Source organism: Lathyrus oleraceus, chromosome 3, assembly GCF_024323335.1.
Source record: "Lathyrus oleraceus cultivar Zhongwan6 chromosome 3, CAAS_Psat_ZW6_1.0, whole genome shotgun sequence".
Taxonomy (NCBI): Eukaryota; Viridiplantae; Streptophyta; class Magnoliopsida; order Fabales; family Fabaceae; genus Lathyrus; species Lathyrus oleraceus.
The window spans coordinates 182,080,511-182,108,344 of record NC_066581.1 but is presented as its reverse complement, the minus strand read 5'-3'; the positions used below and the strand labels follow the sequence as shown (position 1 = coordinate 182,108,344).

At 40.1% G+C, this 27,834-nt stretch overlaps 1 protein-coding gene across 1 annotated transcript; it reads right to left on the bottom strand.

Annotated features, from left to right (window-relative positions):
- Positions 1-7,371: 7,371 nt before the first annotated feature.
- LOC127130311 (uncharacterized) lies at positions 7,372-8,478 on the bottom strand. The gene is made up of 3 exons (XM_051059343.1): positions 8,288-8,478; positions 8,034-8,188; positions 7,372-7,898 (listed from the first exon to the last, which is right to left on the bottom strand). The coding sequence occupies exons 1-3, from the start codon at positions 8,476-8,478 to the stop codon at positions 7,372-7,374; spliced, it is 873 nt and encodes a 290-aa protein (XP_050915300.1).
- Between the last annotated feature and the right edge of the window lie 19,356 nt (positions 8,479-27,834).

Below are 27,834 nucleotides of genomic sequence, written 5' to 3'. Positions count from 1 at the left end.
ATTGGGAACTTCATTCCAAAGCCTTACCACAATTATTGAAGCAAGTGTAGCAAGAGCATCTGCCATCCGATTCTCGTCTCGAGGAATATGATGGAAGTCAACCTCAGTAAAGAACATTGAAATCCTCCTTGCATAATCTCTATATGGGATGAGGCCAGGCTGATTCGTTTCCCATTCACCCTTAATCTGATTAACAACGAGGGCCGAATCTCCATAAACATCAAGATGCTTGATCCTAAGATCAATGCACTCTTCCAATCCCATAATATAGGCCTCATACTCCGCCATATTATTCGTGCATTTGAATTTTAGCCTTACTGTAAAAGGAAAGTGTGTTCCATGAGGAGTAATAATCACTGCCCCAATACCATTTCCATTTTGATTTACAGCGCCATCAAACACCATACTCCATCTGGAACCAGGCTCTGGCCCTTCATCGAGCGTAGGCTCATCGCAATCTTTCATTTTCAAATACATAATTTCCTTATCTGGGAAGTCATACTGAACTGACTAATAATCCTCGATTGGTTGATGTGCCAAGTGGTCAGCCAAGATACTACCTTTAATAGCCTTCTGAGCTCGATACTCAATATCATACTCAGACAACAACATCTACTAACGGGCAATCCTCCCTGTTAAAGCAGGCTTCTCAAAGATATACTTGATTGGATCCATTTCGGAAATCAACAAAGTCATATGATTCAACATATACTGGCATAAGCGCTTAGCAGCCCAAGCCAAAGCACAACATGTTTTCTCAAGCATTGAGTATCGAGACTCACAATCAGTGAATTTCTTACTCAGATAGTAGATATCATATTCTTTCTTCCCTGATTCGTCTTGCTGACCAAGGACACAACCCATTGAGTCTTCAAGAACTGTCAGATACATAATCAATGGTCTCCCTACCACAGGTGGAGACAGAACCGGCGGCTCGGACAGATACTCTTTGATACTGCCAAAGGCTTTTTGGAAATCCTCGGTACAATTATGAGACTGATCTTTCCGGAGGAGCTTGAATATCGGTGCACATGTGGCAGTTATGTGGGATATAAATCTGGAAATATAATTCAAGCGGCCAAGAAAACCTCGGACTTGATTCTCAGTCTTGGGCACAGGCATCTCTTGTATTGCTTGGACTTGATTCTCGCGCTGACAATAAAGCCCAATAACTTGCCAGAACGGACTCCAAATGTACACTTGTTAGGATTCAGACGAAGCTTATACTTCCTCAACCGCTGAAAAAGCTACAACAAGTGCTCGACATATTCAACCTTCGTTCTTGACTTCGCAATCATATCATCAACATATACCTCGATCTCCTTGTGCATCATATCATGAAACAAGGTAGTCATAGCTCGTTGATAGGTGGCTCCGGCGTTCTTCAAACCGAAAGGCATCACTCGATAACAGAATGTTCCCCAAGGTGTGATGAATGTTGTCTTCTCCATATCCTCGGGTGCCATTTTGATCTGATTATATCCGGAAAATCCATCCATGAATGAGAAGACCTTGAATTTAGCTGTATTGTCTACCAACATATCAATATGTGGTAGAGGGAAATCATCTTTCGGACTAGCTTTATTCAAGTCTCTATAGTCTACACACATCCGGACTTTTCCATCTTTCTTAGGCACGGGCACAATATTGGCCACCCATTGAGGATATGTAGAAGTCACCAGAAACCCCGCATCAATTTGCTTCTGAACTTCCTCTTTGATCTTTACTGCCATATCGGGATGAGTTCTTCTGAGCTTCTGCTTTACAGGCATGCACTCAGGCTTTAAAGGCAGGAAATGTTGCACGATATCTGTATCTAGGTCAGGCATGTCTTCATATGACCAAGCAAAGACGTCGACATATTCTCGTAGCAACTCAATCAACCCCTTCTTAACAGATTCTTCCAGGAGTGCCCCAATATTCACTTCTCACACACAATCTTCAGACCCCAAGTTGACTGTTTCCAGATTCTTAAGATGCGGCTGAATGCTCTTTTCTTCATGCTCAAGTAGACGGGTAATCTCGTCAGGAATCTCTTCAGCATCATCTTCTTCCGCCTTAAATACAGGGAATTCAAAGTTGGGAGATGGTGTTGGATCATTATGTTCAATGGGTTTGATCAACCTGCATAATGATTTTGGATATAAAAGATTTTAGAATTCAAACAAGGCAAATCATTATGCAGATGAAAAGATTGATTTTACTCTTATTTTAAGGGTTTTATATGATCACCATTTTCATGCAAAAAGCGAAAAGGGAAAATAATTGGAAAAACAAACATTTAACATGAATTTATTGAATGAAAATATCATTGTATTTATGCACCAAAAATGTCATCACTTCTCCTTTTGGCATGGGAGAAGGGTTTTCAAACACAATGAACATTACTTTGACTTATGGATAACTATCGGAATATCCACAACGACCCAATTATTAGAAATCCCTCCATGGATGATGAAATTGCCAGAATCCTCTGCATCCTCTTCCAAAATGGCATCAGCCTCTTCGTCTTGACCGGTGTGGATAAATCCACCACTCTTTAACAACCCTTGCTTGTTGAAGATCCCAGAAGAATAGCCTATGCCAGCCCGGGACTTGTTGTCTTCCAACTTGATCATTTGCCCTAATCCAGCAGTTGCACCATGCTCAATGGCCAACTTCGCATCTTTATAGGAAGCAAATGAAGAAGTTCCCTTCTTAATAGGTTTAGCAATAGATAAATCTTGGAACAGCGTTCCAACTTCATCCTCAGCGTCTATATAAGAGAAGGAAGACAAATGGCTAACCAGGAGAGCCTTTTCTCCCCCTACGAACACCAGCTTCTTGTTCTTCACAAACTTCAATTTTTGGTGTAGGGTGGATGTCACGACGCTTGCTTCGTGAATCCATGGTATGCCCAAGAGACAGCTATACGATGGGTGAATGTCCATAACCTAGAAGGTAATCTAGAAATCACTTGGTCCAATTTTGACTGGGAGATCAACCTCTCCAATCACAGTTTTGCGAGACCCATCGAAAGCCTTCACAACTACCCTACTCTGCCTCATGGGAGGCCCCTGATATGATAATTTCGCAAGAGTGGTCTTTGGCAATACATTTAATGACGACCTAGTGTCCACCAGCACATTGGACATGGCATCATCCTTGCAACTCATAGATATGTATAATGCCAAGTTGTGGTCTCTTCCCTCCTCGGGGAGATCAGCATCATAAAAACTCAAATTGTTACAAGCGGTGATGTTTGCAACAATGCTGTCAAATTGTTCGATTGTGACGTCGTGATCTACATACGCCACATCCAACACCTTCTGCAGAGCTTCTCGGTGTGGTTATGAATTCATCAGCAATGATAATATAGAGATTTTGGATGGCATTTGTAGAAGCTGATCTACAACGTTATATTCACTTCTCTTGATGAGCCTTAGCATCTCACCATAGTTTTCTTTCGAATTGCCACTAGGGCCAGCAGAAGCAGGAGTTCTCAATGTAGGGGAAGGTTTAGCAACAAGTGCCAGATTCGAAGCGTTCACAACATTCCCAATCGGGCTTTCAGCAAAACCATCATTGTCGTTCCTTCGAGCGTCAGCTCGCTGCTTTGGCGGAGCCGAGAAAACACGACCGCTGCGGGTTAGGCCACTGATGTTGGCAATACTAACGACAGACGAAGAGGGTAGGGGCACCTCTTTCCCATTCTCCAATGTTACAGTACTGTAGCGATAAGGCACCGCCTTCTCAGAAGAGTACGGTATATGGCTGGTTGTCTTAATAGTCAGAGTAGGAGAAACCTTCTGCTTGCTATCATCATACTTGATGACAACAGGCCCAGGTATCCGGAATACCGGAGAAATTACGTTGACATCAACATCATCTTCGTCAACATTTCTGTTTTGAAGGATCTCAATGACTCCCTCATCCAGCATTTCCTGAACATCCTTGCGCACCTGGCGACAACCTCTCTGATTAACAGAACAAATTCGACATCTATCGTGGTCATGTTCATAATGGCTATAATCACAAAGCAAACGATGCATCTCGACTAGCGATTGTTGAATATGACTAACGTACTTGACCTTGTACTTGCCAAGACAGCCATGGACCATATTGACAGATTTCCCATGCTCGGGCAATGGGTTCTTCTTCGAATTCGGACCTACGTCCTCGAAAAACAAAATCCCGCTTCTCACAAGGTCTTGCACCTTGGTCTTCAAGGGATAACAATTCTCCACGTCATGTCCGGGAGCACCGGAATGATATATGCAGTGAAGCTCAAGCTTGTACCACCACTGGGGGTTGGTAGGTACAGCGGGAGGGTCTCGTGGAGTAATTAACTTTCTATCAATCAAAGATGGATAGAGTTCAGCGTAAGTCATCGGAATTGGATCAAAGGTGACCCTCTTCCTCTCATAGCTGGTGTTGGTATTATTGTTGTTTCGAGGCTGGTAGGCCTGCTGTTGTGGACGCTGCTGTTGTTGCTGATATTGCTGAGATTGTTGTTATTGATAATGTTGGGCTTCTCTGAAAACAGGTGTTATATGAGCCACCTGATGTTGGTTGTTAATAGGGCGAGCAATCTTCCTCTTCATAGAGGGTCTTCTCTTGACATGGGAAGACACAACATGTGCCTCTCCCTCCTTCTTCTTTGCAAAATTCCATATCTCTTTGTTGAAGAGCCTTCATCTCGAGTCAAACGTCCTTCATGGACCCTCTCTTCCAGTCTCATTCCCATATTCACCATCTCGGTGAAGTCTGAAAAAGCACTGGCTATCATTTTCTCATAGTAGAATGAACTCAAGGTCTTCAAAAAGATCTTGGTCATCTCTTTCTCCTCAAGGGCTGGCACTATCTAAGCTGCCAACTCGCGCCACCACTGGGCGTACTATTTGAAGGTCTCTTTCTCTTTCTGGGACATTGCCCTCAGCTGGCCCCTTTCAAGAGCCATATCCACATTATATTTATATTGCTTGACGAAGGCCTCACCAAGATCATTGAAAGAGCGGATGTTCGAACTTTCCAGACCCATGTACCACCGGAGAGCGACACCGGACAGACTGTCCTGGAAATAGTGGATGAGCAATTGGTCATTATCAGTTTGCGTTGACATCTTGGGAGCATACATCACAAGATGGCTGAGAGGACATGTGTTTCCCTTATACTTCTCAAAGTTCGGTACTTTGAATTAAATAGGGATCTTCACGTTGGGCACAAGGCACAACTCATCGGAACTTTTACCAAAAAGGTCCTTCCCCCTCAGAGTCTTCAGTTCCTTGCGAAGCTCAAGGAATTGATCTTTCATGTCATCCATCTTCTCATAAACATCTGGACCTTCAGATGGTTCAGAATGGTAGATGGTATCTTCAACTCTTGGTAATGTGTGCACAACGGGAGGTGGCACTGAAAGGACCGGGCTAGATGCCGGCAAAGAAGCAAGAGTAGGAGCAAAACCCTCTGGCACAAAATTGGCGGGCATTCCCCACGGGAACTCGACTGGCATAGATGGCACAATGTGGGTTGTTGCAGCAGGCACAGTAGAAGTTGCGATCTCAGAAATGACCTTCCTCTAGGGAGGAGTTGAGGGTGTCGGAGAAGACTGGCTCTGAGCAGCCAAGAATGACTCCATCAGGGCAGTCAATCTGGCTACTTCCTCCTTCATCTCGCGGTTCTCTTGTTCCAAATGATCCATCAGTTTCGATGAGTCGGCTCTGGTGTAGTACCGGTGAGTCAGCTTGTCTTAAAAATAAATGAAGAACACAGTGTTAGACAATAGGACAAGAATCCTGGAACAAAACCTGCTTATGCGTATGATGCATGCAATGCTTGTGCATATGATTTGTTTTTATATCAGAGGAACTTTAGAGTTCTATTTGCAAATATTGGAAATATTAAACATATGGAAATACAATATCAAAAATATTTGGGAAATGTTTTTACACCAAAGAAGTACAGCATAGGTAACCAAATATAATACAAGAGAGAAGGAAAATGATCATCCTATGGATCCCTAGAAACAATCATCTAAAGCTCGAGAGACTTGAAGATAAGATGCGCGAAGCCTCTTCACTTCCTCCTCATAGGCTGCCTCCATATCTGCCTTCTCCTTGGCGATTCGATCGTACTTCCTCTTCCAAAACTTGAAAGATTGAGGAAGCAGAGAAGTTCATGCGTCATTAGGATCATCAATAACCTGATGCTCGAGGAATTCTATCAAAGCATCCTTCTCCTTGATCTGCTGAAGCAACTCCTCTCGTTCACGGATCCAAGCACGTGAACGATCTTCATCTCTCAACTCCTCTACTCCTTGGTCAGGGAGGGGTCAAGGCCCAGCCAAAACCAAAGGTGTAGGTCTCGGATACTCGTAAGGCATGAGGTATTCGGAAGCTCTCCTCCTAACCCAAGAAGTATAAGGCTCCAAAGCGATACAGTTCTTCGGACCTAGCTCCCTCCTTCCTTTCTTATGGATCTTGGCCAAGCGCGGACCATCCTGGCCTTCAAGCCTTGGGGATCTTTACCCTCCTGAAGAAGAGGCACATTGGAGAATTCACCACAAGAGTCGATAATCTGCACACCATGGTACACACGGTTGTACCAGAAGATATCATCATTATTGTAGATTGATGCATATGAGATGACATGCATGGTATGTATGCTCATGAATTAGGGTTTAAGAAGGTGATATGAGGTAGGGTAAATTTTAGGGTATGACATGTACTAGTGTGTTAGCTTGTCTTCTACGAAGACGAAGGAAAATGAATGAGACTCTGAAAGGCACTCGTAAAAACCAAGACAAAATAATGCAAATGGTGCTTGAAATGTGATGTGCAAATGATTGTTTTCAAGGAACTAAAGAATTAAAACAAATTGAAAACACCATGAGTAATAACATTTTAAAATAAAACTCAAACTTTTATTTCATTAAAATATCTGGAAGGATTACAGTTTCTGTTCATGATTTCAAAGCAATCCTAAACAAAAGATGTAAACTAAAGCCTAGGATCCGAGGGACCCATAACTAGAGAAATCTACCCCTTACTGCAACTTCCTCTTGAGCTTCCTGATCTGAGCTTCAAAATCAGTCTTCATGTTAGCCTTTTCTTTCAAGATCTTATCAACAAACCTTTTCTAGGTACCAGACCTAGCCTCTTGCTCCCTCTTCCTTTTCTTTCCATGTGGTTCAATCAAGTCGTCCTTCTGGTGAAGGAAATCATCTTTCTCCTTCAACTGCCATGGTAGTTCTATCATATTAGCATTTTAAACACGAAACTTACTCTCCCAAGTATCTCTTTCTTGCTTCATCCGAGCTAAAGCAACTTGGTGTCCTTTCAGATCTTCAACTGGAACAAGAGTGAGTCCTACGTATTTAGGGAACATACGTTCTTAAGGAGGATAAGGCATCTTGATCTTAGCAGCTCTTGCTTGCATCCACTGAGTGTAAGGCTCCAAGGAAACATAATATTTGTTTCCTAATTCATCCTTTCCTTTTCTGTGAATCTTACGCCAAGTGTTGACTATCTTCTCCTTTAACCCCTTGCTATCAATACCTTCTTGAATGATGAACCCTTCCACAAGAAGATTGCTTGATTTATCCTTTAAACCATACCTAAGCCAATGTCGAGCCAAGATCGAATTGTAATTGATACCTTCTTTTGTACCAAGAAGAGGTACATTAGGGCACTCACCATAACTGTCAATAATCTTCAGGTCATCAAAAACTCTAGAATACCAAGTCAAATTTGCATTGGTGAGAGGCATGATCCTCTGAGACCACCTTAAACACTTCTTGTTATCCTTGAATAAGTTGAATTGTGACAAGTGTGAAATAAACCACTTGTACAATAAAGGTGCACAACACATGATTGTTCCTTTTTTCTTCTCTATTTTGTGATGGATAGAATAGTAGGTATCTGCGAGAAAAGTAGGAATTAGATTTCGAATCAGAAAGATACGGATAACATTGATGTCCACAAAGTTGTCAACATTAAGGAACAAGATTATGCCATAGATAAGCAAAGCGATAATGACTTAGAAAGCAACCATACTCCTAACACTAGCAAGAGCAGCAACCTTCTCCATCAAGAACTTAGCAGGTAGACCAATAATATCTCCTTTAGTCACAAGATTAGCATCAATCTCCCTTTTTATCAAATGCACAGTCTCTCCAATGACATGAGACTTAGGAATATCCTTTAAACCGCTGAACGATATCTAATCATATACAGGAAAGCCCATGTAATAGGAATACTCCTCCCAAGTAGGTGCAAGCTAATAATCAGGGAAAGTGAAACACCTATACGCTGAATCATAGAACTGGATCAAGGTGTTCAAAACTCCATCTTCTAGATCAATATTCACCATAATCAAAAGTTTTCCATACCGATTTTTGAAATCAGGAGGACAAGCCTCCAAAGCTTCTGGCTTCCTTAGCTCTTTCAATTCAAGACGCATGAAACTGAACTGATGAGTATTTCTCCTTCCAGAGTCCATTCTCAAATCACTTATGATGTTTGCAAATAAAGTTCCTAAGTCCCTTGAAAACCAGGTGAAAAGAGATGTTCATGAATGCATGAATGCATTATTATGTCATAATCACAAACATGGTGGATGAGTGGGTGTGTGTGTGTGGGGGGGGGGGGGGGGGTTAAAGGTTCAATCTCACGAGCATGGATTTAGGTGGACATGGTGACAACCATCCCACATGGTATGTTCTATAGCTTTGGATGTCTCAAATAGTAACCAAGTTCTAAAAAAGTTCCCAGAGTCGTAAATCCATCTTTCAGATATTACCGATTTAGTGACTTGCTTATAGACTAATAATATTCTAAAGGGAACCTCGTCTGAGTGTAGTATTGTGTATCAACCTGACCAGGCCTATGCAAGAAAGGTCACCACATTAAATCATAAAGTCCAAGAGAGGTTAAAGTGTTATAAGGTCTCTCGGAATCTTGGACTCCTAGGTCAAAAATAATTATGCTATTACAACTACTCGCAAGACGTTAGTACTCCTATGATTATGTCATAATCACAAACATGGGGGGGGGGGGGGTTAAAGGTTCAATATCATGACCATGGATTCAGGTGGACATGGTGACAACCATCCCATAGGGTATATTCTATAGCTTTGGATGTCTCAAACAATAACCAAGTTCTAAAAAAGTTCCTAGAGTCGTAAGTCCATCTTTCAGATATTACCGGTTTAATGACTTGCTCATAGAATAATAATATTCTCAAGTGAACCTCATCTGAGTGTAGTACCGTGTATCAACCTGACCAGGCATATGCCAGAAAGGTCACCACATTACATCATAAAGTCCAAGAGAGGTTAAAGTGTTATAAGGTCTCTCAGAATCTTGGACTCCCACGTCGAAAATAATAGTGCTATTACAACTACTCGCAAGACGTTAATACCTCCAATGGGTTTTTTATGAGCGGTCTTCTCATGCCAACTTAACAAGGATAACGCCAATACGGTCAACATGACTATACCACCATCCTAACTTAAGTGTACTCAAGTCTGGGTAAGGGACTTATCTCACCACACAGATATCACCAAGCACCCGCAAATAATGGCAAATAAAAAGCAATAACATAAACACAAATAAACAAGCTAGGGTTAACCCACTTAGAGAGTCAGATTCCCCAACAAAGTCGCCAACTATCGCGGTGGAAAAAATTGAGATTAAGCTATTGATTAACTTAACTCATAAAAGTAAGAGTCTCCACCGAACTTTATTGTTTCCAAACGGAATATGAAAAAGGTCGAACAAAACCCACAAAAAGTAAAACAAAAGAGAAACCTGGATACGGGGGTTGGTTATGCAAGGGGAAGGTATTATCACCCCTCACATCAATGGTGCTCCATAGGAACCACTTACAAATATGTTTTTATGAAAAAGTTGGGTTATTTGTTGATTGATTTTGATTTGAAAAAACATTTTGTCATATTCGAGTGGAAAACACAACTTACTCCCCACAAGTATGAGAAAATGAACATTTGCATCATCTTGACATGGATAACTTTTACTTGGACTTTCTCATAAGAAAATATCAACATTCAAGTGGAAAATGTCAATCATTTCTCAACATATTGTAGAAGTATAGTGGTTTGCATCACTACAAGAATATACTAATATCCAATCTTTAAAAAAAAAGGCTCTTTAAAGAATAGTGAACAAAGGCACAAAAATAAGTTTAATGAGGTTTGTCTTTTTCAGAAGTTTTGAAAAGAAGGTTTAAGTATGCTTAAATGTTTTAGCATTTATTGAGAAAAAAAAATTCTGGATCACATGACAAAGTCAATGTTTATTAAGAAAAGATGTGAAATTTAAAAACAAGAGGTTTTTGAAATAGGGAGAAGTTTCGAAAATTGAAGAAGTGGGAAGGAGAAGGAAAGACTATCCTAAAGCGTAAAATAAATAACATGAAATAAAATGTCTCATTGTATGGTATCCCAAGAGAAAACCTTTGTGTGTTCAAGTGTACTAACCACAAGATGGAGCAAGCATTTGACATTGGTCAAAACAAGTATTCCTTTCCCTTTGGATTGAGCCACAAGATAAAGACACATAAGCTAATTAATATCATATGGTCCATATGAAAAACCACGTCACAAAGCCACAAAGCAAACTCCAAGTCTTGAATTGAAAATCAAAGGGTCCAGATGAACAACCAAGTTACAAATCCATAAAGCAACCTCCAAGTCTTGAATTGAAGATCGAAGGGTCTAGAGGGATCACAAGGTTTCAGATGAATCAGAAAGTATCATACATACTCCAAGCAAGGGAAGGTCAAAAGTCCAAAATGCTCCTCAAGCAAGGGATAGAAACACAAAGTCCATAAGATTAGATTAAATCTTTTTAGGGCCTTAGCCATTTTTATCATGTTTTTGCTCTTTTTAAATAAGAAAGAAAAACAAGAAAAAGTAAAAGACAAGAATGTTAGTGACATGAATGTAAATGACTTAAATGTAAAGTTAGGTGTTAGATGTTAAACATAACAAGTTAGTGATCATGAGGAAAGAAATGTATGTGGCAATCATGTTAGAGTGTTGATACAAAAATAAAACTCTTAAGACATGAAGCACAATTGTTCAAAATTTAAAGAAGAAAGAAGAGAGAAGAGGAAAAATGGAAACAAACTCAAGCGTTTGGCTTAGGATCTGTAGCGGGGTATTCGTTACCATTAGAGATATTGACTAAATCCAAGGTAAATCATACAAGTCGAGTCGCCACCGCACTTCTATTTATCCAAAGGAATGGTTAGAAAGCGAACAAAAACGGATAAAGATCCGAAGTAACAGCAATTAAAGAGATAAGAAACCCAGAGATCTCTCAAGCTAGCACCATCAAAGAAAGTGAGTCAGTACAGGTAATCGGAATAAACCTTCAGGTGGTATCCCCCAAATAAAGTGGAACACCATGCAAGCCATCTCTGCAAGAGTCATATGAGCCCTCACAAAACAAAACTCAACAAACAGGTTAGAGAAACAAGATAGGGTAATCAAGAGTTGCCCCCAAATCAAACTGTAACCACATGAATCATGCCATTAAAATTCACAAAAAGCTCACAAAAAGAAACCAAGGGTAGGAGGCCTAAACCTCTTGTCAAACACATGCATCAAAAGGGTATCAAATTCACCCATAATACCTCATGCATTCAGAGCATTCAAATTAAAAGCATAAAGTAATGGGAATAAGGCAAACCTGACTGGAGAGATCGAATGAAATTGAATTGCCCGGTTGGGTTTGCAAAGCAATCTGAGGGTTTATATGAGAGGGAATTGGTTCTTTGCCGATGAGTTCCCTTCAGTCTCTGGAGGTTGCTCTGAACTCTGTTAGCTCTTCTCTCACTATCTTTTTCCCTGCCAGGGTAATAGGAATAGAATGGAATTTTGTTTCACTGAAACTCTGAATTTATAACCTGATTTTTGTGGACCTGTGGGCTCAAATGAGAGAGGCCCAAGTCCAAAAAATTTCTGTTATATTTTATTTATTTATTTATTTATTCGTTTTTTCATTTTCGTTTTTTTTTTTTCGTTTTTCATTTTTTTTAAACACGTGGGCTTCGCCTAGCGAGCATGACAGTTCAAGAAATTCCTCTGAGCGTAGGTGATTCTGGTGGCTTTTCTTGGGACTCGCTAGGTGACCCATTCTGCTCGCCTAGCGAGCATGACAGCTCATGAATAAATTTTGCTCCTTCAAGATTAACGTTTTGACTGACGAATAGACCCCATTTGAACCTGTTGGAAGTATCTCAAGCCATTCCCTTGTGTTGACTGATCATCTAAATAGAACTCACAAAGTGTCTTGGATGATACTCAAGCTTCAAACAAAAGATGTTAGTGAACAAAAGTAGGAGAAACAATGATGTATAATTCAAGCATGCTTGGTGATCTCAAACCAATCACAAGGAGTCCCACCCAAAGGCAAAGGGAACCAAGATGCTAAAGATCCTTGAGGCAATGCAAATGCAATGTTATGATGCCATGAGGGATCTTAGGGTCAAAATTGGGGTCTTACAGATGCCCCTATTTAAGGTCATTCTAGCCGGAGAAGTGAAGGTTAAAATCTTCGTCTCGACGGGGTAGAATGGGCTTAAATAATAACAAAGAGACGAATTTTGGTCCCTAAGAGACCTCATGATGCAAATGTAGGTATGAAAAATGGTAGCACTTTGTGGAGATATGTGTCCATAAAAGCAAAGAAATCAGAAGCCACTGATAATCCATATGAGCAATTCACTCCATGGGACCAAGACCCTGGGGGACTCTCCTGGGGATAGAAAAGGGATAAAAATGCACGAGCAGGTCACGACTCAAAGCGTGGGGAACAGAATTCCAAAGGGAAAAGATCCAATGGAAAGACTCGAGTTGACTCGAAGATGCATGTATTGGGGAATATGCCAATACAGCAAAAAACTATCCACAACGGATACTTCGGATAAAATCCGGATGAAAACAATCCACTAAGGGACTTCGCTGGGGATGTCCACAAGGACACTCCTGGGGAAGCAGCGGGACGAGGTATTATCGGTTACTAGGTAATAAGCTCAAGGAGACATGTGATCTGAACGCCAGGTATGAGGGTGAGAGATACAACATGCTCAGGAAGAGATGAATATCCAAGACCGGCATAAGGGTGAGAGATATCAAAACTTCAAAATGTCTGAGGAAAACCTAAAAGGTATACTTCAACTTAGGGATTCTGACTCCACATGGGACAAAAAGTCATAATAGGGAGCAGAGAGGAAGGAACACCAGGGATACCGGTTACTGGGCATATAATAGGTGACCAACCAAGGCGTGAATTGGGGAATATTCCCAAAACACTCATCATCCAAAAGAGGGCTAAAAGCAAACTCGATTACAGGATGGATATTCGACTCCACAAAGGGGATACGGATCTTACTCAACTAGGGAAGAACAAAAGGCTTCAGACCCGAGAGTGCATGAGATATACTATCTATTACCGTCAGAACGTAGATAATATACTCGCATGGACGATTATCCACAACCGGTTACTGGGTTAATAAAGGATAAATCGACCGAAAAGAAAAGGCATCGGGATACCGAAACTAGGTATATAATGATGACCAATTCAGGGGAGAAACAATTGTTACCAACAACAAGGTAGACGAGAGATGACCCGTTGGGGATAAATTGCGTAATCAGGGCAATTATCCAAGCAGATGAGGGGATATCATCACCGAATACTGGATGAAGATAACTGTCACCAATTAAAGATGAGCAAAAATAGTTACTCTGCAAAAAGGGAAGAAATATGGTTTACAACTACCGGTATGAGGATAGAGAAACACAGACTCCGCCGGGGATAATAATTACTAATTATTAAGCAATTATTCATTTACCACGGGGAAACAGGAAAAGAGTCTCAAGAGACCGATCTAGGATCAAACTAGATAGGCACACCAAATCAAGACTTGTCCCGGTGAGGATATAACTCAATGGGGAAAACCATTCCAGTATATGTGTTGGGAAGGAACAAAACAATCGACATCCACGAGGATATAACCCGGTGGGGAATATGGAAGAAAGGATATACGCTTTCTGCCTATGGAGCTGACTCTATATGGAGAGATCAGACACACACATCTGCTAGGGGACATATATCACCAAATAGCAGGAGACAACAAACAACGATATATGGCAAAGAATGCAACATGAATATCTGAATGTTATAATTATGCATGTATATGTGTGGTTTATGTATGATGTATGTTGACAAACATGACATATCTAACACAACCAGGTCCAGGAATCAATCATCCGGTACTACATCTCAAGAGAGAAAGCCAAGTTCACCGGAGAGTATCCAATCTGCTGGGGATCAGAGATACCAGGAAGCAAAGAACTCTGCAGGGGATGAATCATCAATCATTCCAGCTGGGGAAGAGAGTTATCACAGATAAGGTCTGCCACACCAACAACTCTACTGGGGAATCTATCCGAGGAGATAAAGGATTTATCGGGATCAACCACCAAATATCGCTCTTGCCCAAAGAGATCCAAGCTGCTGAGGAAGAAAGATGCTACTTTGCTGAAGGGAAGAGAGGTGACTCTCAACAAGCAATCCACTTGGTAGGATAAACCACAAGGGGTTCCGGAGGGAGGATATACAGTCATGCCAGGAATATGGACAAAAATCTTACCCTGTTGGGGATCGTACCACCCTTGGGAGAGCACCGAGGATCTCCTAAGTATCCTTTCGTCATTGTGAATGTTCACTTTGTTTAAAAACAAATTATAAAAAATTTGATCGTTTAAAACAATGATATTTTCTTAATCAAAACATGCAAAACATTTGTTGAATAGAAACAGATAAGAGTGCCAATGATTGGATAAAAGGCTCAAATTTATTTGATAGAATAGTAGTCTGCGAATGGCAAGACTCCATAGATCTTTACAAATTTGAAATTGGTGATATATATTGGAAAAGGGCTACATTGAACATAATGACCATTTCTCCACCAATTCCGAATCCGATGTATTTAAAGCTTTGGCTGATAATGAGCAAGGATCTCTGACGGACGACAGTTGTAGAACAAAGTCTTGTCAGGATGCAGTTACTTGCCAAATCCCTAATTTTTGCCTAGATTTCCCCAGGATGAGGTACTCAATCTAGCGGGATACATATATCATTATTATATATCTTTTGTGTCTCTAACTTTTGCCTGGATTGCCCTTTCGGGTTTTCAATCCACCGAGACGCTCATTTTTTGCCTAAGCCGCCCTTTCGGGGTTTCAGCTTAGCGAGCTATTCAGTTTTTATTTTTTAGGCGAAGTATTTCTTGACTGCATCTGAATTCACAGGACGAGTGAAATCCTCCCCATCCATAGTTGTAAGTATCAAAGCACCAACTGAAAAGGCTCTCTTAACAACATACGAACCCTCATAGTTCGGAGTCCACTTTCCCCTGGAATCGGGCGCGAAAGACAAAACTTTCTTGAGCACAAGGTCACCTTCTCGGAACACACGAGGCTTGACCTTCTTATCAAAAGCTTTCTTCATTCTTTGCTGATATAACTGACCATGGCACATAGCCGTCAATCTCTTCTCCTCTATCAAATTCAGCTGGTCATAACGACTCTGAACCCATTCAGCATCAGTCAACTTGGCTTCCATCAAGACTCTCATTGATGGGATCTCCACCTCTACAGGGAGTACAACCTCCGATCTTGACTTAGCGATCATATCGTCAACGTACACCTCAATCTCCTTGTGCATCATATCATGGAACAAGGTAGTCATAGCTCGCTGATACGTGGCTTCGGCGTTCTTCAAACCGAAGGGCATCACTCGATAACAGAATGTTCCCCAAGGTGTGATGAATGTTGTCTTCTCCATATCCTCGGGTGCCATTTTAATCTGATTATATCCGGAAAATCCATCCATAAACGAGAAGACTTTGAATTTAGCTGTATTATCTACCAACATATCAATATGTGGTAGAGGGAAATCATCTTTCAGACTAGCTTTATTCAAGTCTCTATAGTCCACACACATCCGGACTTTTCCATATTTCTTAGGCACGGGCACAATATTGACCACCCATTGAGGATATATATAGAAGTCACCAGGAACCCCGCATCGATTTGCTTCTGAACTTCCTCTTTGATCTTCACTGCCATATCAGGATGAGTTCTTCTGAGTTTCTGCTTCACAGGCACGCACTCAGGCTTTAAAGGTAGGAAATGTTGCACAATATCAGTATCTAGACCAGGCATGTCTTCATATGACCAGGCAAAGACGTCAACATATTCTCGTAGCAACTTAATCAACCCATTCTTAACAGATTCTTCCAGAAGTGCCGCAATCTTTACCTCTCGCACACAATCTTCAGACTCCAAGTTGACTGTTTCTAGATTCTCAAGATGTGGATGAATGATCTTCTCTTCATGCTCAAGTAGCCGGGTAATCTCATCAGGAATCTCTTCAACGTCATCTTCCTCTGCCTCAAATACAGGGAATTCAAAATTGGGAGATGGTGTTGGGTCATTATGTTGAATGGGTTTAGAAATCAACCTGCATAATGATTTTTGGATATGAAAAGCTTTTAGAAATCAAACAAGGCAAATCATTATGCATATGAAAAAGATTGATTTTATTTTATTTTTTAGGGTTTTATGTGATCACCAATTTCATGCAAGAACAAAAAGGGAAAATAATTGGAAAAACAAACATTTAACATGAATTTATTGAATGAAAATATCATTGTACTTATGTGCCAACAATGTTATCACTCCTCCTTTTGGCATGGGAGAAGGGTTTTTAAACAAAGTGATCATTACGTTGACTTATGGACAACTGTTGGAAGATCCATAGAGACCCAATTGTTGCAGACCCCTCCAGGGATGATGAAATTGCCAGAATCCTTTGTATCTTCTTCTAAAACGGCAGCAACCTCCTCATCTTGACCGGTGTGGATAAAACCTCCACTCTTGAATAACCCTTGCTTGTTGAAAGTACCAGAAGAAAAATCTATGCCAGCCCGGGACTCGTTGTATTCTAACTCAATCATTTTTCCTAAACCAGTGGTTGCACCACGCTCAATGGCCAACTTTGCATCTTTGTAGGAAGCAAATGAATGAGTTCTCTTCTCAATAGGCTCAGCTATAGATAAAGCTTGGAAAGGAGTTCCCGCTTCAACCTCAGCATCTATATAAGAGAAGGAAGACAAATGGCTAACCAGGAGAGCCCTTTCTCCCCCTACCACCACCAGCTTCTTGTTTTTCACGAATTTCAATTTCTGGTGTAGGGTGGATGTCACGGCGCCTGCCTCGAGAATCCATGGTCTGCCTAAGAGACAACTATATGATGGGTGAATGTCCATAACCTGGAAGGTAATTTGGAAATCACTTGGTCCAATCTTGATTGGGAGATCAACTTCCACAATCACAGTCTTACGAGACCCATCGAAAGCCTTCACAACTACCCCACTCTGCCTCATGGGAGGCCCTTGAAATGATAGTTTTGAGAGAGTGGACTTTGGCAATACTTTCAATGATGACCCAATGTCCACCAGTACATTGGACATGGCATCATCTCTACAACCCATAGATATATGTAATTCCAGGTTGTGATCTCTTCCCTCCTCAGGGAGATCAGAGTCACAAAAGCTCAGGTTGTTACAAGCAGTAATGTTTGCAACAATGCTATCGAATTGCTCCAAAGTGACATCGTGATCCACATATGCCACATCCAACACCTTCTGCAGAGCCTCTCGGTGTGGTTCTGAATTTAAGAGTAAGGATAACACAGATATTTTGGATGGCGTTTGTAGAAGTTGGTCTACAACATTGTACTCGCTTTTCTTGATGATGTAAGAACAAAAATTGTTCTACAACAGATTCCATGATTTTGATGATAACAAAGGATGAAACCAAAAATGGCACCCTAACGAAAAGTTTCTAAGTGTGCAGGGTTCTATAGAAAGAAGAAATAAATCTGATGATGTCATCAGATGCAAAACAAGATCAGATGCAAAATCTCAAGTATCAGAAGCATCTAAAGAGGAATCTCATTCAAGAAGCTCTGACTCTGGACAAAACTACAAAGTATCAGAAGCATCTGAACATGAAGTAAAGTCTAGAAGCTCTGACTCTGAACTAATGCCCTCTGTAAACTCTGGAAGTTATCAGCGCCATCTGAACTTTCAAGAAATAACATCAGAAGCAAGATTCTCCAGATACACGAAGACTCTAATCAGAATTGTTAATCATGATGAAGTAACGTTTAAGCCAAGTTAAAGTTCTGCAAATGGATTTCCTCAATTAGAAAGAGACGTTAATCTCCACTTCCAAGAGAGAAGATACTAATTGTGGTAAGTAGTCACTTCTAAGAGAAAAAGTCTACTGCAGAAGCTATTAATGGAATGGCGTAACTACATCTCAATATCCAACAGATTCAACGCTACTTCAACTCTACTTCAACTCCTATAAATAGAGAAGAAATCTCATTCAGTAAGCAAGAAATCACTAGCCAAAACTATACTGAAATCATATCACGCTCAAGAAAAACATCCTTGTTCTTCAAAGATTTTCACTAAGCTTTTGCTTATCAAGTGAAAAATTTGTTCTTAAGTTTGTAATATTTGCTTTCTTAGAAGCACTCTAGATTACACATCTTGTATCTAATTTTTATTTGATTTCCTCAAGTGACTCTTTGCAGTCTGTAGACTTGAGAGGACTAAGAGATTTTCTTCTCTCTTAGGGGTTGTTTGTAATCTTTCAAGATTAGTGGATTAAGTCCTTGTTGAAGGCGAAATCACCTTGGCCGGGTGGACTGGAGTAGCTTTGTGTTATAAGCGAACCAGTATAAAATCATTGTGTGATTTCATTTTGCAAAAAGCGCTTATTTTTTAAAACAATTCAAACCCCCCCTTTCTTGTTTTTCTCACCTTCAATTGGTATCAGAGCTCCGGCTCTGTTATTGATTTTCTAATCAAACACTTAACCGTGTAGAGAGATCCAGTACGAGAAAAACAATGGCCCACTCAAATGAGAAAGATTCTTACAATGCCAAGCCTCCTGTTTTTGATGGAGAAAAGTTTGATTACTGGAAAGATAGAATCGAAAGTTTTTTTCTGGGTTATGATGCTGACCTCTGGGACATTGTCACAGATGGATACAAACCTCCAATCTTAAATGGAGTTGAAGTTCCCAGAAGCAAAATGTCAGAAGATCAGAAACGTGTTTTCAAGAATCACCACAAGGCCGAACAATACTTCTAAATGCTATATCATACAACGAATACGAAAAGATCACCAACAGAGAGACGGCTAAAGATATACTTGACTCTCTGAAGATGACCCATGAAGGAAACTCCCAAGTCAAGGAGACGAAGGCTCTGGCGCTGATCCAGAAATATGAAGCTTTCAAGATGGAAGATGACGAAGCTATAGAAGCTATGTTTTCCAGATTCCAAACTCTTATTGCAGGTCTTAAAGTGCTAGACAAAGGATACACGACTGCAGATCATGTTAAGAAGATTGTCAGAAGTCTGCCAAAGAAATGGAGACCAATGGTTACTGCTCTGAAGTTATCAAAGGATCTGAACAATATCAGCCTTGAAGAACTTGTTAGTTCTCTCAGAAGCCATGAGATAGAACTAGAGGAGGATGAGCCTCAGAAAAGGAACAAGTCAGTGGCGCTGAAGTCCAGACCTGAAAGACGGAAGTCAGACAGAACCAAAGCCCTTCAAGCAGAAACTGCAGACACTGATGACTCTGAATCTGAAGACTCTGATGATGAAGAAGAACTGTCCTTACTAACCAGAAGAGTTAAGCAACTCTGGAAAAGAAGGAACAACAACAACTTCAGAAGATCAAGACCCAGAGGGGATCGATCAGAGTCAACTTCAAAAGGTAAACCTAATAAAGATATTACCTGTTTTGAATGTAAAGAAACAGGTCATTACAGAAATGAATGCCCCAAGCTGAAGAAAGATAACCCTAGAAAAGAAAGCTTCAAGAAGAATACCTTCAGAACAAAGAAAGGATTAATGGCCACCTGGGACGATAGTGAATCAGGATCATCAGAATCTGACTCTGATGAACAAGCCAACGTAGCATTTATGGCTACCACATCCAGCAGCTCAGATGAAGAATCTGAAGAGGTATTTTCTGAACTTTCTAGATCTGACTTAGAATCATGTTTATCAGAAACTCTTACCTCTCTTCAGAAATTAAAACAAAAAATTAAAGACATTAAAGGCCTTCTTAAAGCAAAATCTGAAGTATGTAGTAGACTTGAGACAACAATTCTAGCAAGAGATGATACTATCAGATCTCTAATGATAGAAAGAGATGGAGCTAAAACAAAAAGCTTAGAATTGGAAGAAACGTTGTCTCAAGCACCACAAACTTCAAATGAAATTATTTATAAATATGAAGAAGCCTTTCAAAAATTTCTGAAGAATGGGATAGATAGGAGTATTATGGCATCCATGATTTATGGAGTAAGTCAGAATAATAAAAGGGGAATTGGTTATGATTCTGAGAAAGATAAACCCTCTACAAGTGATCAAATTAAATCTCCTTTTTCATACCACTACACACACACACAAGAACACAAATTTAAAAATGCTAGAAGACCCAAAGTTGTGAGAAACTCTGGGAAAACTAATCTAAAAGGACCTAAGAGATTCTGGGTACCGAAAGATAAGATTATCTATGTTGCAGATATCCTATGCAGCAAAGTTCAAACACCAGTCATGGTACCTGGACTCTGGATGCTCGCGACATATGACGGGAAGAAAGTCTATGTTCCAAAGCCTGGAACTTAAAGACGCTGGATTTGTAGGCTTCGGAGGAGATCAGAAAGGAAGGATCAGAGGCTCCGGAACTATTGGTAACTATACTCTTCCCTCTATATCTGATGTTCTTTATGTAGAAGGATTAATGCATAACTTGTTATCCATAAGTCAATTAAGTGATAATGGTTATGATGTAATCTTTAATCAAAAAACGTGTAAAGCCATTAGTCAGAACGATGGCTCTGTCCTTTTCACAGGCAAGAGGAAAAACAACATTTATAAAATAAATCTTTCTGATTTAAAAGATCAAAATGTTAAATGTTTAATGTCAGTTCACGAAGAGCAATGGGTATGGCATAGACGCTTAGGCCACATTAGCATGAGAAAACTTTCTCAGCTAACTAAACTTGAGTTAGTCAGAGGCTTACCTAAACTGAAGTTTTCTTCAGATGCTCTGTGTGAAGCTTGTCAAAAAGGAAAGTTTTCAAAAACATCTTTTAAAAAGAAAAATGTTGTTTCTACCTCTAAGCCTCTGGAGCTTCTTCACATTGACTTATTTGGTCCTGTGAAAACAGCATCAGTCAATGGAAAGAAGTATGGACTAGTAATCGTTGATGATTACAGCCGCTGGACATGGGTAAAATTCCTAAAGCACAAGAGTGAGTCTCACTCTGTATTCACCAGTTTCTGTTCTAAAGTGCAAAAAGAATTTGACTCTAAAATTGTTAGAGTCAGAAGTGATCATGGTGGAGAATTTGAAAATAAAGATTTTGAAGAATTATTTGATTCTAATGGAATATCCCATGATTTCTCCTGCCCTAGAACTCCACAACAAAATGGAGTTGTAGAGAGGAAGAATAGGACACTCCAAGAAATGGCCAGAACCATGATCAATGAAACAAATGTAGCAAAGCACTTTTGGGCAGAAGCTGTAAATACAGCGTGTTACATTCAGAATAGAATCTCTATTAGACCTATTCTGGATAAGACTCCCTATGAACTGTGTAAGGGAAGAAAACCCAACATTTCCTATTTTCATCCTTTTGGATGCATTTGTTTTATATTAAATACTAAAGAACATCTGAACAAGTTTGATTCCAAAGCACAGAAAGGTATTATGTTAGGATACTCAGAACGCTCTAAAGGCTATAGAGTATACAACACAGAAACCAAAATTGTGGAGGAATCAATTCATGTTAGATTTGATGATAAGCTTGACCCTGAAAAGTCAAAGCTAGTTGAAAAGTTTGCAGATTTAGAGATCACTCTGGTAGAATCTGAGAAAACTCCAGAAGCAACTGTCACTCCAGACTCTGAAGAAATTAAATCTCCAGAAATTCCAAGGAAAGTTAAAAGTCGCATTAACGTATCTGAAGATTTGATCTTGGGAAACAAAGATGAACCTGTTAGAACCAGATCTACCTTCAGAACTTCTGAAGATATTCCTCTGGGACTAGTGTCTCTGATTGAGCCTACGTCCTGTGATGAAGCTCTTCAAGATAACGATTGGGTGGCAGCTATGCAAGAAGAGTTAGATCAATTCTCCAAGAATGATGTCTGGGATCTCGTTTCAAAACCCAGAGGCACTCATGTCATTGGAACCAGATGGGTTTTCAGAAACAAACTGAACGAGAAAGGAGAAGTTGTCAGAAACAAAGCACGACTGGTAGCTCAAGGTTATAGTCAACAAGAAGGTGTTGATTATAATGAAACTTTTGCTCCAGTCGCGAGGTTAGAATCTATTTGTGTTCTTGTATCTTTTGCTATTAATCATTCTATCAAATTATACCAAATGGATGTCAAGAGTGCATTTCTTAATGGTTATATTTCAGAAGAAGTGTATGTTAATCAACCTCCAGGCTTTGAAAATTCAAACTTTCCAGAACATGTTTTCAAACTTAAGAAATCTTTATATGGACTTAAACAAGCTCCCAGAGCTTGGTATGAACGTCTGAGCAATTTTCTTCTGGAACAAAATTTTATCAGAGGGAAAGTTGATTCTACACTCTTCTGTAAAAACCTTAATAATGATCTCATGATATGCCAAATTTATGTTGATGATATTATTTTTGGTTCTGCTAATATCTCTGTTTGCCAAGAATTTTCTAAGTTAATGCAGGCAGAATTTGAAATGAGTTTAATGCAAGAACTAAAGTTCTTTCTGGGAATTCAAATCAATCAAACCCCAGAAGTCACGTACATTTATCAAAGCAAGTACATTAAAGACGTTCTGAAGAAGTTTGATATGACTGAATGCAAATCTGCAAAAACTCCTATGCATCCAACTTGCATTCTGGAGAAGGAAGAGGTAAGCAACAAAGTTTGTCAGAAGCTCTATCGAGGTATGATAGGCTCTCTTCTCTATCTGACTGCTACTCGTCCTGATATTCTCTTCAGCGTCTGTCTTTGTGCCAGATTCCAATCAGATCCTAGAGAATCTCATTTAACAGCTGTTAAGAGAATTCTTAAGTATCTGAAAGGAACTCCTAACTTGGGCCTGATGTATGAGAAAACATCAGAGTATAGGCTTTCTGGTTATTGTGATGCAGATTATGCAGGAGATAGAATAGAACGAAAAAGTACTTCTGGAAATTGCCAGCTTCTGGGAAACAACTTAATCTCCTGGGCTAGCAAAAGACAGTCAACAATTGCTCTATCAACTGCAGAAGCAGAATACATCTCAGCATCACTGTGCACAACTCAGATGCTCTGGATGAAGCATCAGCTAGAAGATCTTCAGATATTTGAGAGTAACATTCCTATCTTTTGTGATAATACTGCTGCTATTTGTTTAAGTAAGAATCCCATTCTACATTCCAGAGCCAAACACATAGAAATAAAACATCATTTTATTAGAGACTATGTTCAGAAAGGGATAGTAACGCTGAAGTTCATTGATACAGAACATCAATGGGCAGATATCTTTACTAAGCCTCTAGCTGAAGATAGATTTCTTTTTATCTTAGAAAATCTGAACATTAAAAATTGCCCTGAGTAAAATTTGGCTCTGAACATGTAAAATGAGACTCTGATAAAAACAAATACACTTCTGCCTCTGACTCTGATACTTCTACCAAGTTAAGAAGATATCTGAGTTAGAAATCTTCAGAAATCCTTTGGTATTCCTGAAGATCAGATACATCAACACGTGGGGAACATGCGTCTAACCCTAGAACTTCTAGACAGCTGTCAAAAGAAATCAAAGGTCAGAACGCTTGAAATCTCCTCGAGCAGTGTGCTTACTGTTGGGATTAGACATTCATTAATGAGCTGTAATCATTTTTCCCCCAAACGTGCTATTTTGGTTTTTGTGCTAACGCTGGTATGTGTGTCGTTTTGCATGTGTTTTTACCCTTAGGTATATAAACACTTTTCTCACATTTCACACACTTATCACTTTCACTCACTCTTAAACCCTAAACCCTCTCTCGAAGTTTTCTCTGCAACTCCTTCAGTTCTTCATCTTCTTCATCAATTTTCTTCATGAATCCTCAAGAGCAAGAAGTTTTTAACTTCTCCTAACAAATGGAAGCCAGTTCTAATCCCCAAACCTCAAACACTCAAACACCCATGGTTTTAGGCGTCACCACGACCCCAGTCTACAAAGAACCTCACATTCTTGACCGTGAACAACACATAAACCTTTCAACTCCCTTTGAAGGTTTAGATGTACTGTGTGAATCGCTGGTAGATTTTGAGAATTTAAGAAGAAATGGCGTTGATCTCACTAGGGAACTTCGTCAACAAGGTTGGGAAACCTACTTCGACAGGCTTTATGGTCCAATCTATCCTCTTCTGGTGAAGGAGTTCTGGAGATGTGCAGATGCTGATGACCAGTTCATTGTTTCTTTTGTTCTGGGAGTGAAGATAGTGATCACAGAAGGATCCATTGCCTCTCTGTTGAATATGGAAAGTAGTGGAGGTAAAAGGATTTACAATATTCCTCCAAGGTCAAAACGCATCACTGAAGTCATCAACCCTACAATCTTTAAACCTAATGTTGAAGGAAACCCCTCTAAGAACAAGGAGCTTCATCAGAACCTCCGAGTTTGGCTGAAGATTATTCTGGGAACAATCCATCATCGTCCAGCCTCCAACTCTTCAGATTACATAAATGCTGATCAGAAATGCATCCTTTACTGTATTCAGAAGGGTATCCAGATCAACCTCCCTGTTCTCCTCTTCAGATATCTGAGGGATTCAGTCAGAGAAACCAGGAATAACATGAAGCCCAGATCCTACATTCCTCTGGGTAGATTGCTCTCTGACATCTTCATTGAGCATGGGCTGGTAGATGCTCTGGAGAAGACCAGATGTATGGATGATCTGGCAATTGATGTGGGAAAGCCTCTGAATGCCAAAAACCTGAGGAGTATGAGAATCATCAAAGACATCAGAGTCAAGCCCACTATGGATGTGACCTGGGAAGCTCTGAAGGATCAGAGGAAGATGCCTCATGGCCTTGCCAGGTTCTTCAAGGATGAGCCCAGAGACGCTGTTGCCCTCTATCTTCATCGTATGCTGGAAGAAGGTGTTGATGTTTCTGATTTCCGCCTTGAAGACTGTCTGGACTCTGTAGAAGATCTTGTCAGATACAAGAGAGGTGTCTCTGAGAGACAGATAGCTGCTGAGGCAAGGAGAGCAAAGAAAGCCAGACTTGGAGAAAACTCTGGCAGCAAAACTTCAGCACCTCTGAATGTCTCTTCTGGTAAGTCTATTCCTCCTGTCTCCTCTGCATCTATAATGGCTTCCTCTAACCCTCTCTCCTCTCAACCAATATATACCACCGCTGAAATACCACCCTCAATCACCAGAACCTTCCAACCAACACCAGTTCTAAACATAGCCAGAACCTTCATTCCTCCCTCTCAACCTATACACACTCACAAACAAACTTCTTCTTCCTCATCCTCTGAATATGAATCACCTCCTTACCTTTCCCCTTCTTCTGACCAAGAGTTATCTGATAATGAGTCCTCTGATCAAGAACACTCTGACCCTAAGTCCCCAACAATAGCTGAAATTTATGCTAAAAATTTCGCTCCACAACCCACAAGACAATCTGAAGTAACCTCACCCCTCCAAACTTCACTTCCACCACAACAAACAACAACCTTACCCTCTGAAACTCAACCATCTGATCCCTTCACCTCTAATATCACTCCACCATTTATTCCCGCTGTACCTGGACCAGACTCTGACCCTTTAGACCTAAATCCACTATATGCTTCATCCCCTAGTCTTCAACCAGACGCAGATTCTGAACTTCAAGCAGAATCTGAACCTCAACAAACTGAACCTCAACCTCTAAATCTCAGCCCTCAAAACTCTCCACCTCATTCACCTGAACCTGAACCTGAACTTACCATACCTACCCTTGAGGAGGCCATTTTACAGGTTGCAGAAGCTTCAGTCCAGAAGATCAAGTCTCTGGCTAAAAACTCTGAAGTTAGTGATGATCCTAAATCTGTTAGGACACACTGGAACAGAGTCATTAGTTGGATGACCTCTGAGTCTTATAGGCTGAAGGGTATCTCTGAACAAGTCAGAAATGGCTACATCAGAGATGCTGAGGAACGGCTCCAAGAGAGATTGGCCAGAGAAGCTGAGGCCAAAAGATTAGAGGAGGAAAGATTGGCTAGGGAAGCTGAAGAAGAAGCTAAGAGGTTAGAAGAAGAAAGAATTGCTAAGGAAGCAGAACTTCTAAGGATTAAGGAAGCTGAAGCCAAGGCTAAGGCAGATGCAGAAGCCCAAGCTGCTGCTGATGCTGAAGCTCAGCAGGCTCTGACTCAGGGGGAGTCTTCCTCTGCGATCCCTCTGATTCTTAACACTCTGAAAGAGATAAAGCAAGATCAGCAAGAGATCAAGAAAGATCAGAATGAGCTTCGTGCCAGGATGGACAAGCAAGATGCCTTGAATGAAAACATCCAGAACATGTTTGCCATGTTGCTTCAGAGACTTCCTCAACCTCCGAACCCTTAGGCACTTAGGATTTATTTTGTTTGCTTGCCTAGTGTTTTTGCTTCTGTCTTCTTTTTAGCTCTGATATTCGTCCTTGAATCTGATGTTTTTGACTGTTTTTTTGTCTTTGTGCTTTTTAATGAAGTGTTTTTCTCTTTATTATTCTTTTTATTTTTATGCCTTTTTGATTATGCCAAAAAGGGGGAGAAATTATTAAATAGCTCTGATGAAAATTATGTCTAAAACCTTAAGCATTCTGCAACAATTATAGAAATAGTTCTGATATAAATAGCTCTGATTAAATAATAGCTCTGATTAAATAACTCTAACATTAAAATTAAGAAATTGCAGAAAGTTTTCAGAAATCTCATTGCTTGGAAAGCTCTGGTAAGAACTTCTGAACTCCCTAGTACTAACTCAGGGGGAGCTTTTGTCTATCTGATCTAATATTTTTCATGTTTCATCTGATAATTTTATTTGTTTTGTCATCATCAAAAAGGGGGAGATTGTAAGAACAAAAATTGTTCTACAACAGATTCCATGATTTTGATGATAACAAAGGATGAAACCAAAAATGGCACCCTAACGAAAAGTTTCTAAGTGTGCAGGGTTCTATAGAAAGAAGAAATAAATCTGATGATGTCATCAGATGCAAAACAAGATCAGATGCAAAATCTCAAGTATCAGAAGCATCTAAAGAGGAATCTCATTCAAGAAGCTCTGACTCTGGACAAAACTACAAAGTATCAGAAGCATCTGAACATGAAGTAAAGTCTAGAAGCTCTGACTCTGAACTAATGCCCTCTGTAAACTCTGGAAGTTATCAGCGCCATCTGAACTTTCAAGAAATAACATCAGAAGCAAGATTCTCCAGATACACGAAGACTCTAATCAGAATTGTTAATCATGATGAAGTAACGTTTAAGCCAAGTTAAAGTTCTGCAAATGGATTTCCTCAATTAGAAAGAGACGTTAATCTCCACTTCCAAGAGAGAAGATACTAATTGTGGTAAGTAGTCACTTCTAAGAGAAAAAGTCTACTGCAGAAGCTATTAATGGAATGGCGTAACTACACCTCAATATCCAACAGATTCAACGCTACTTCAACTCT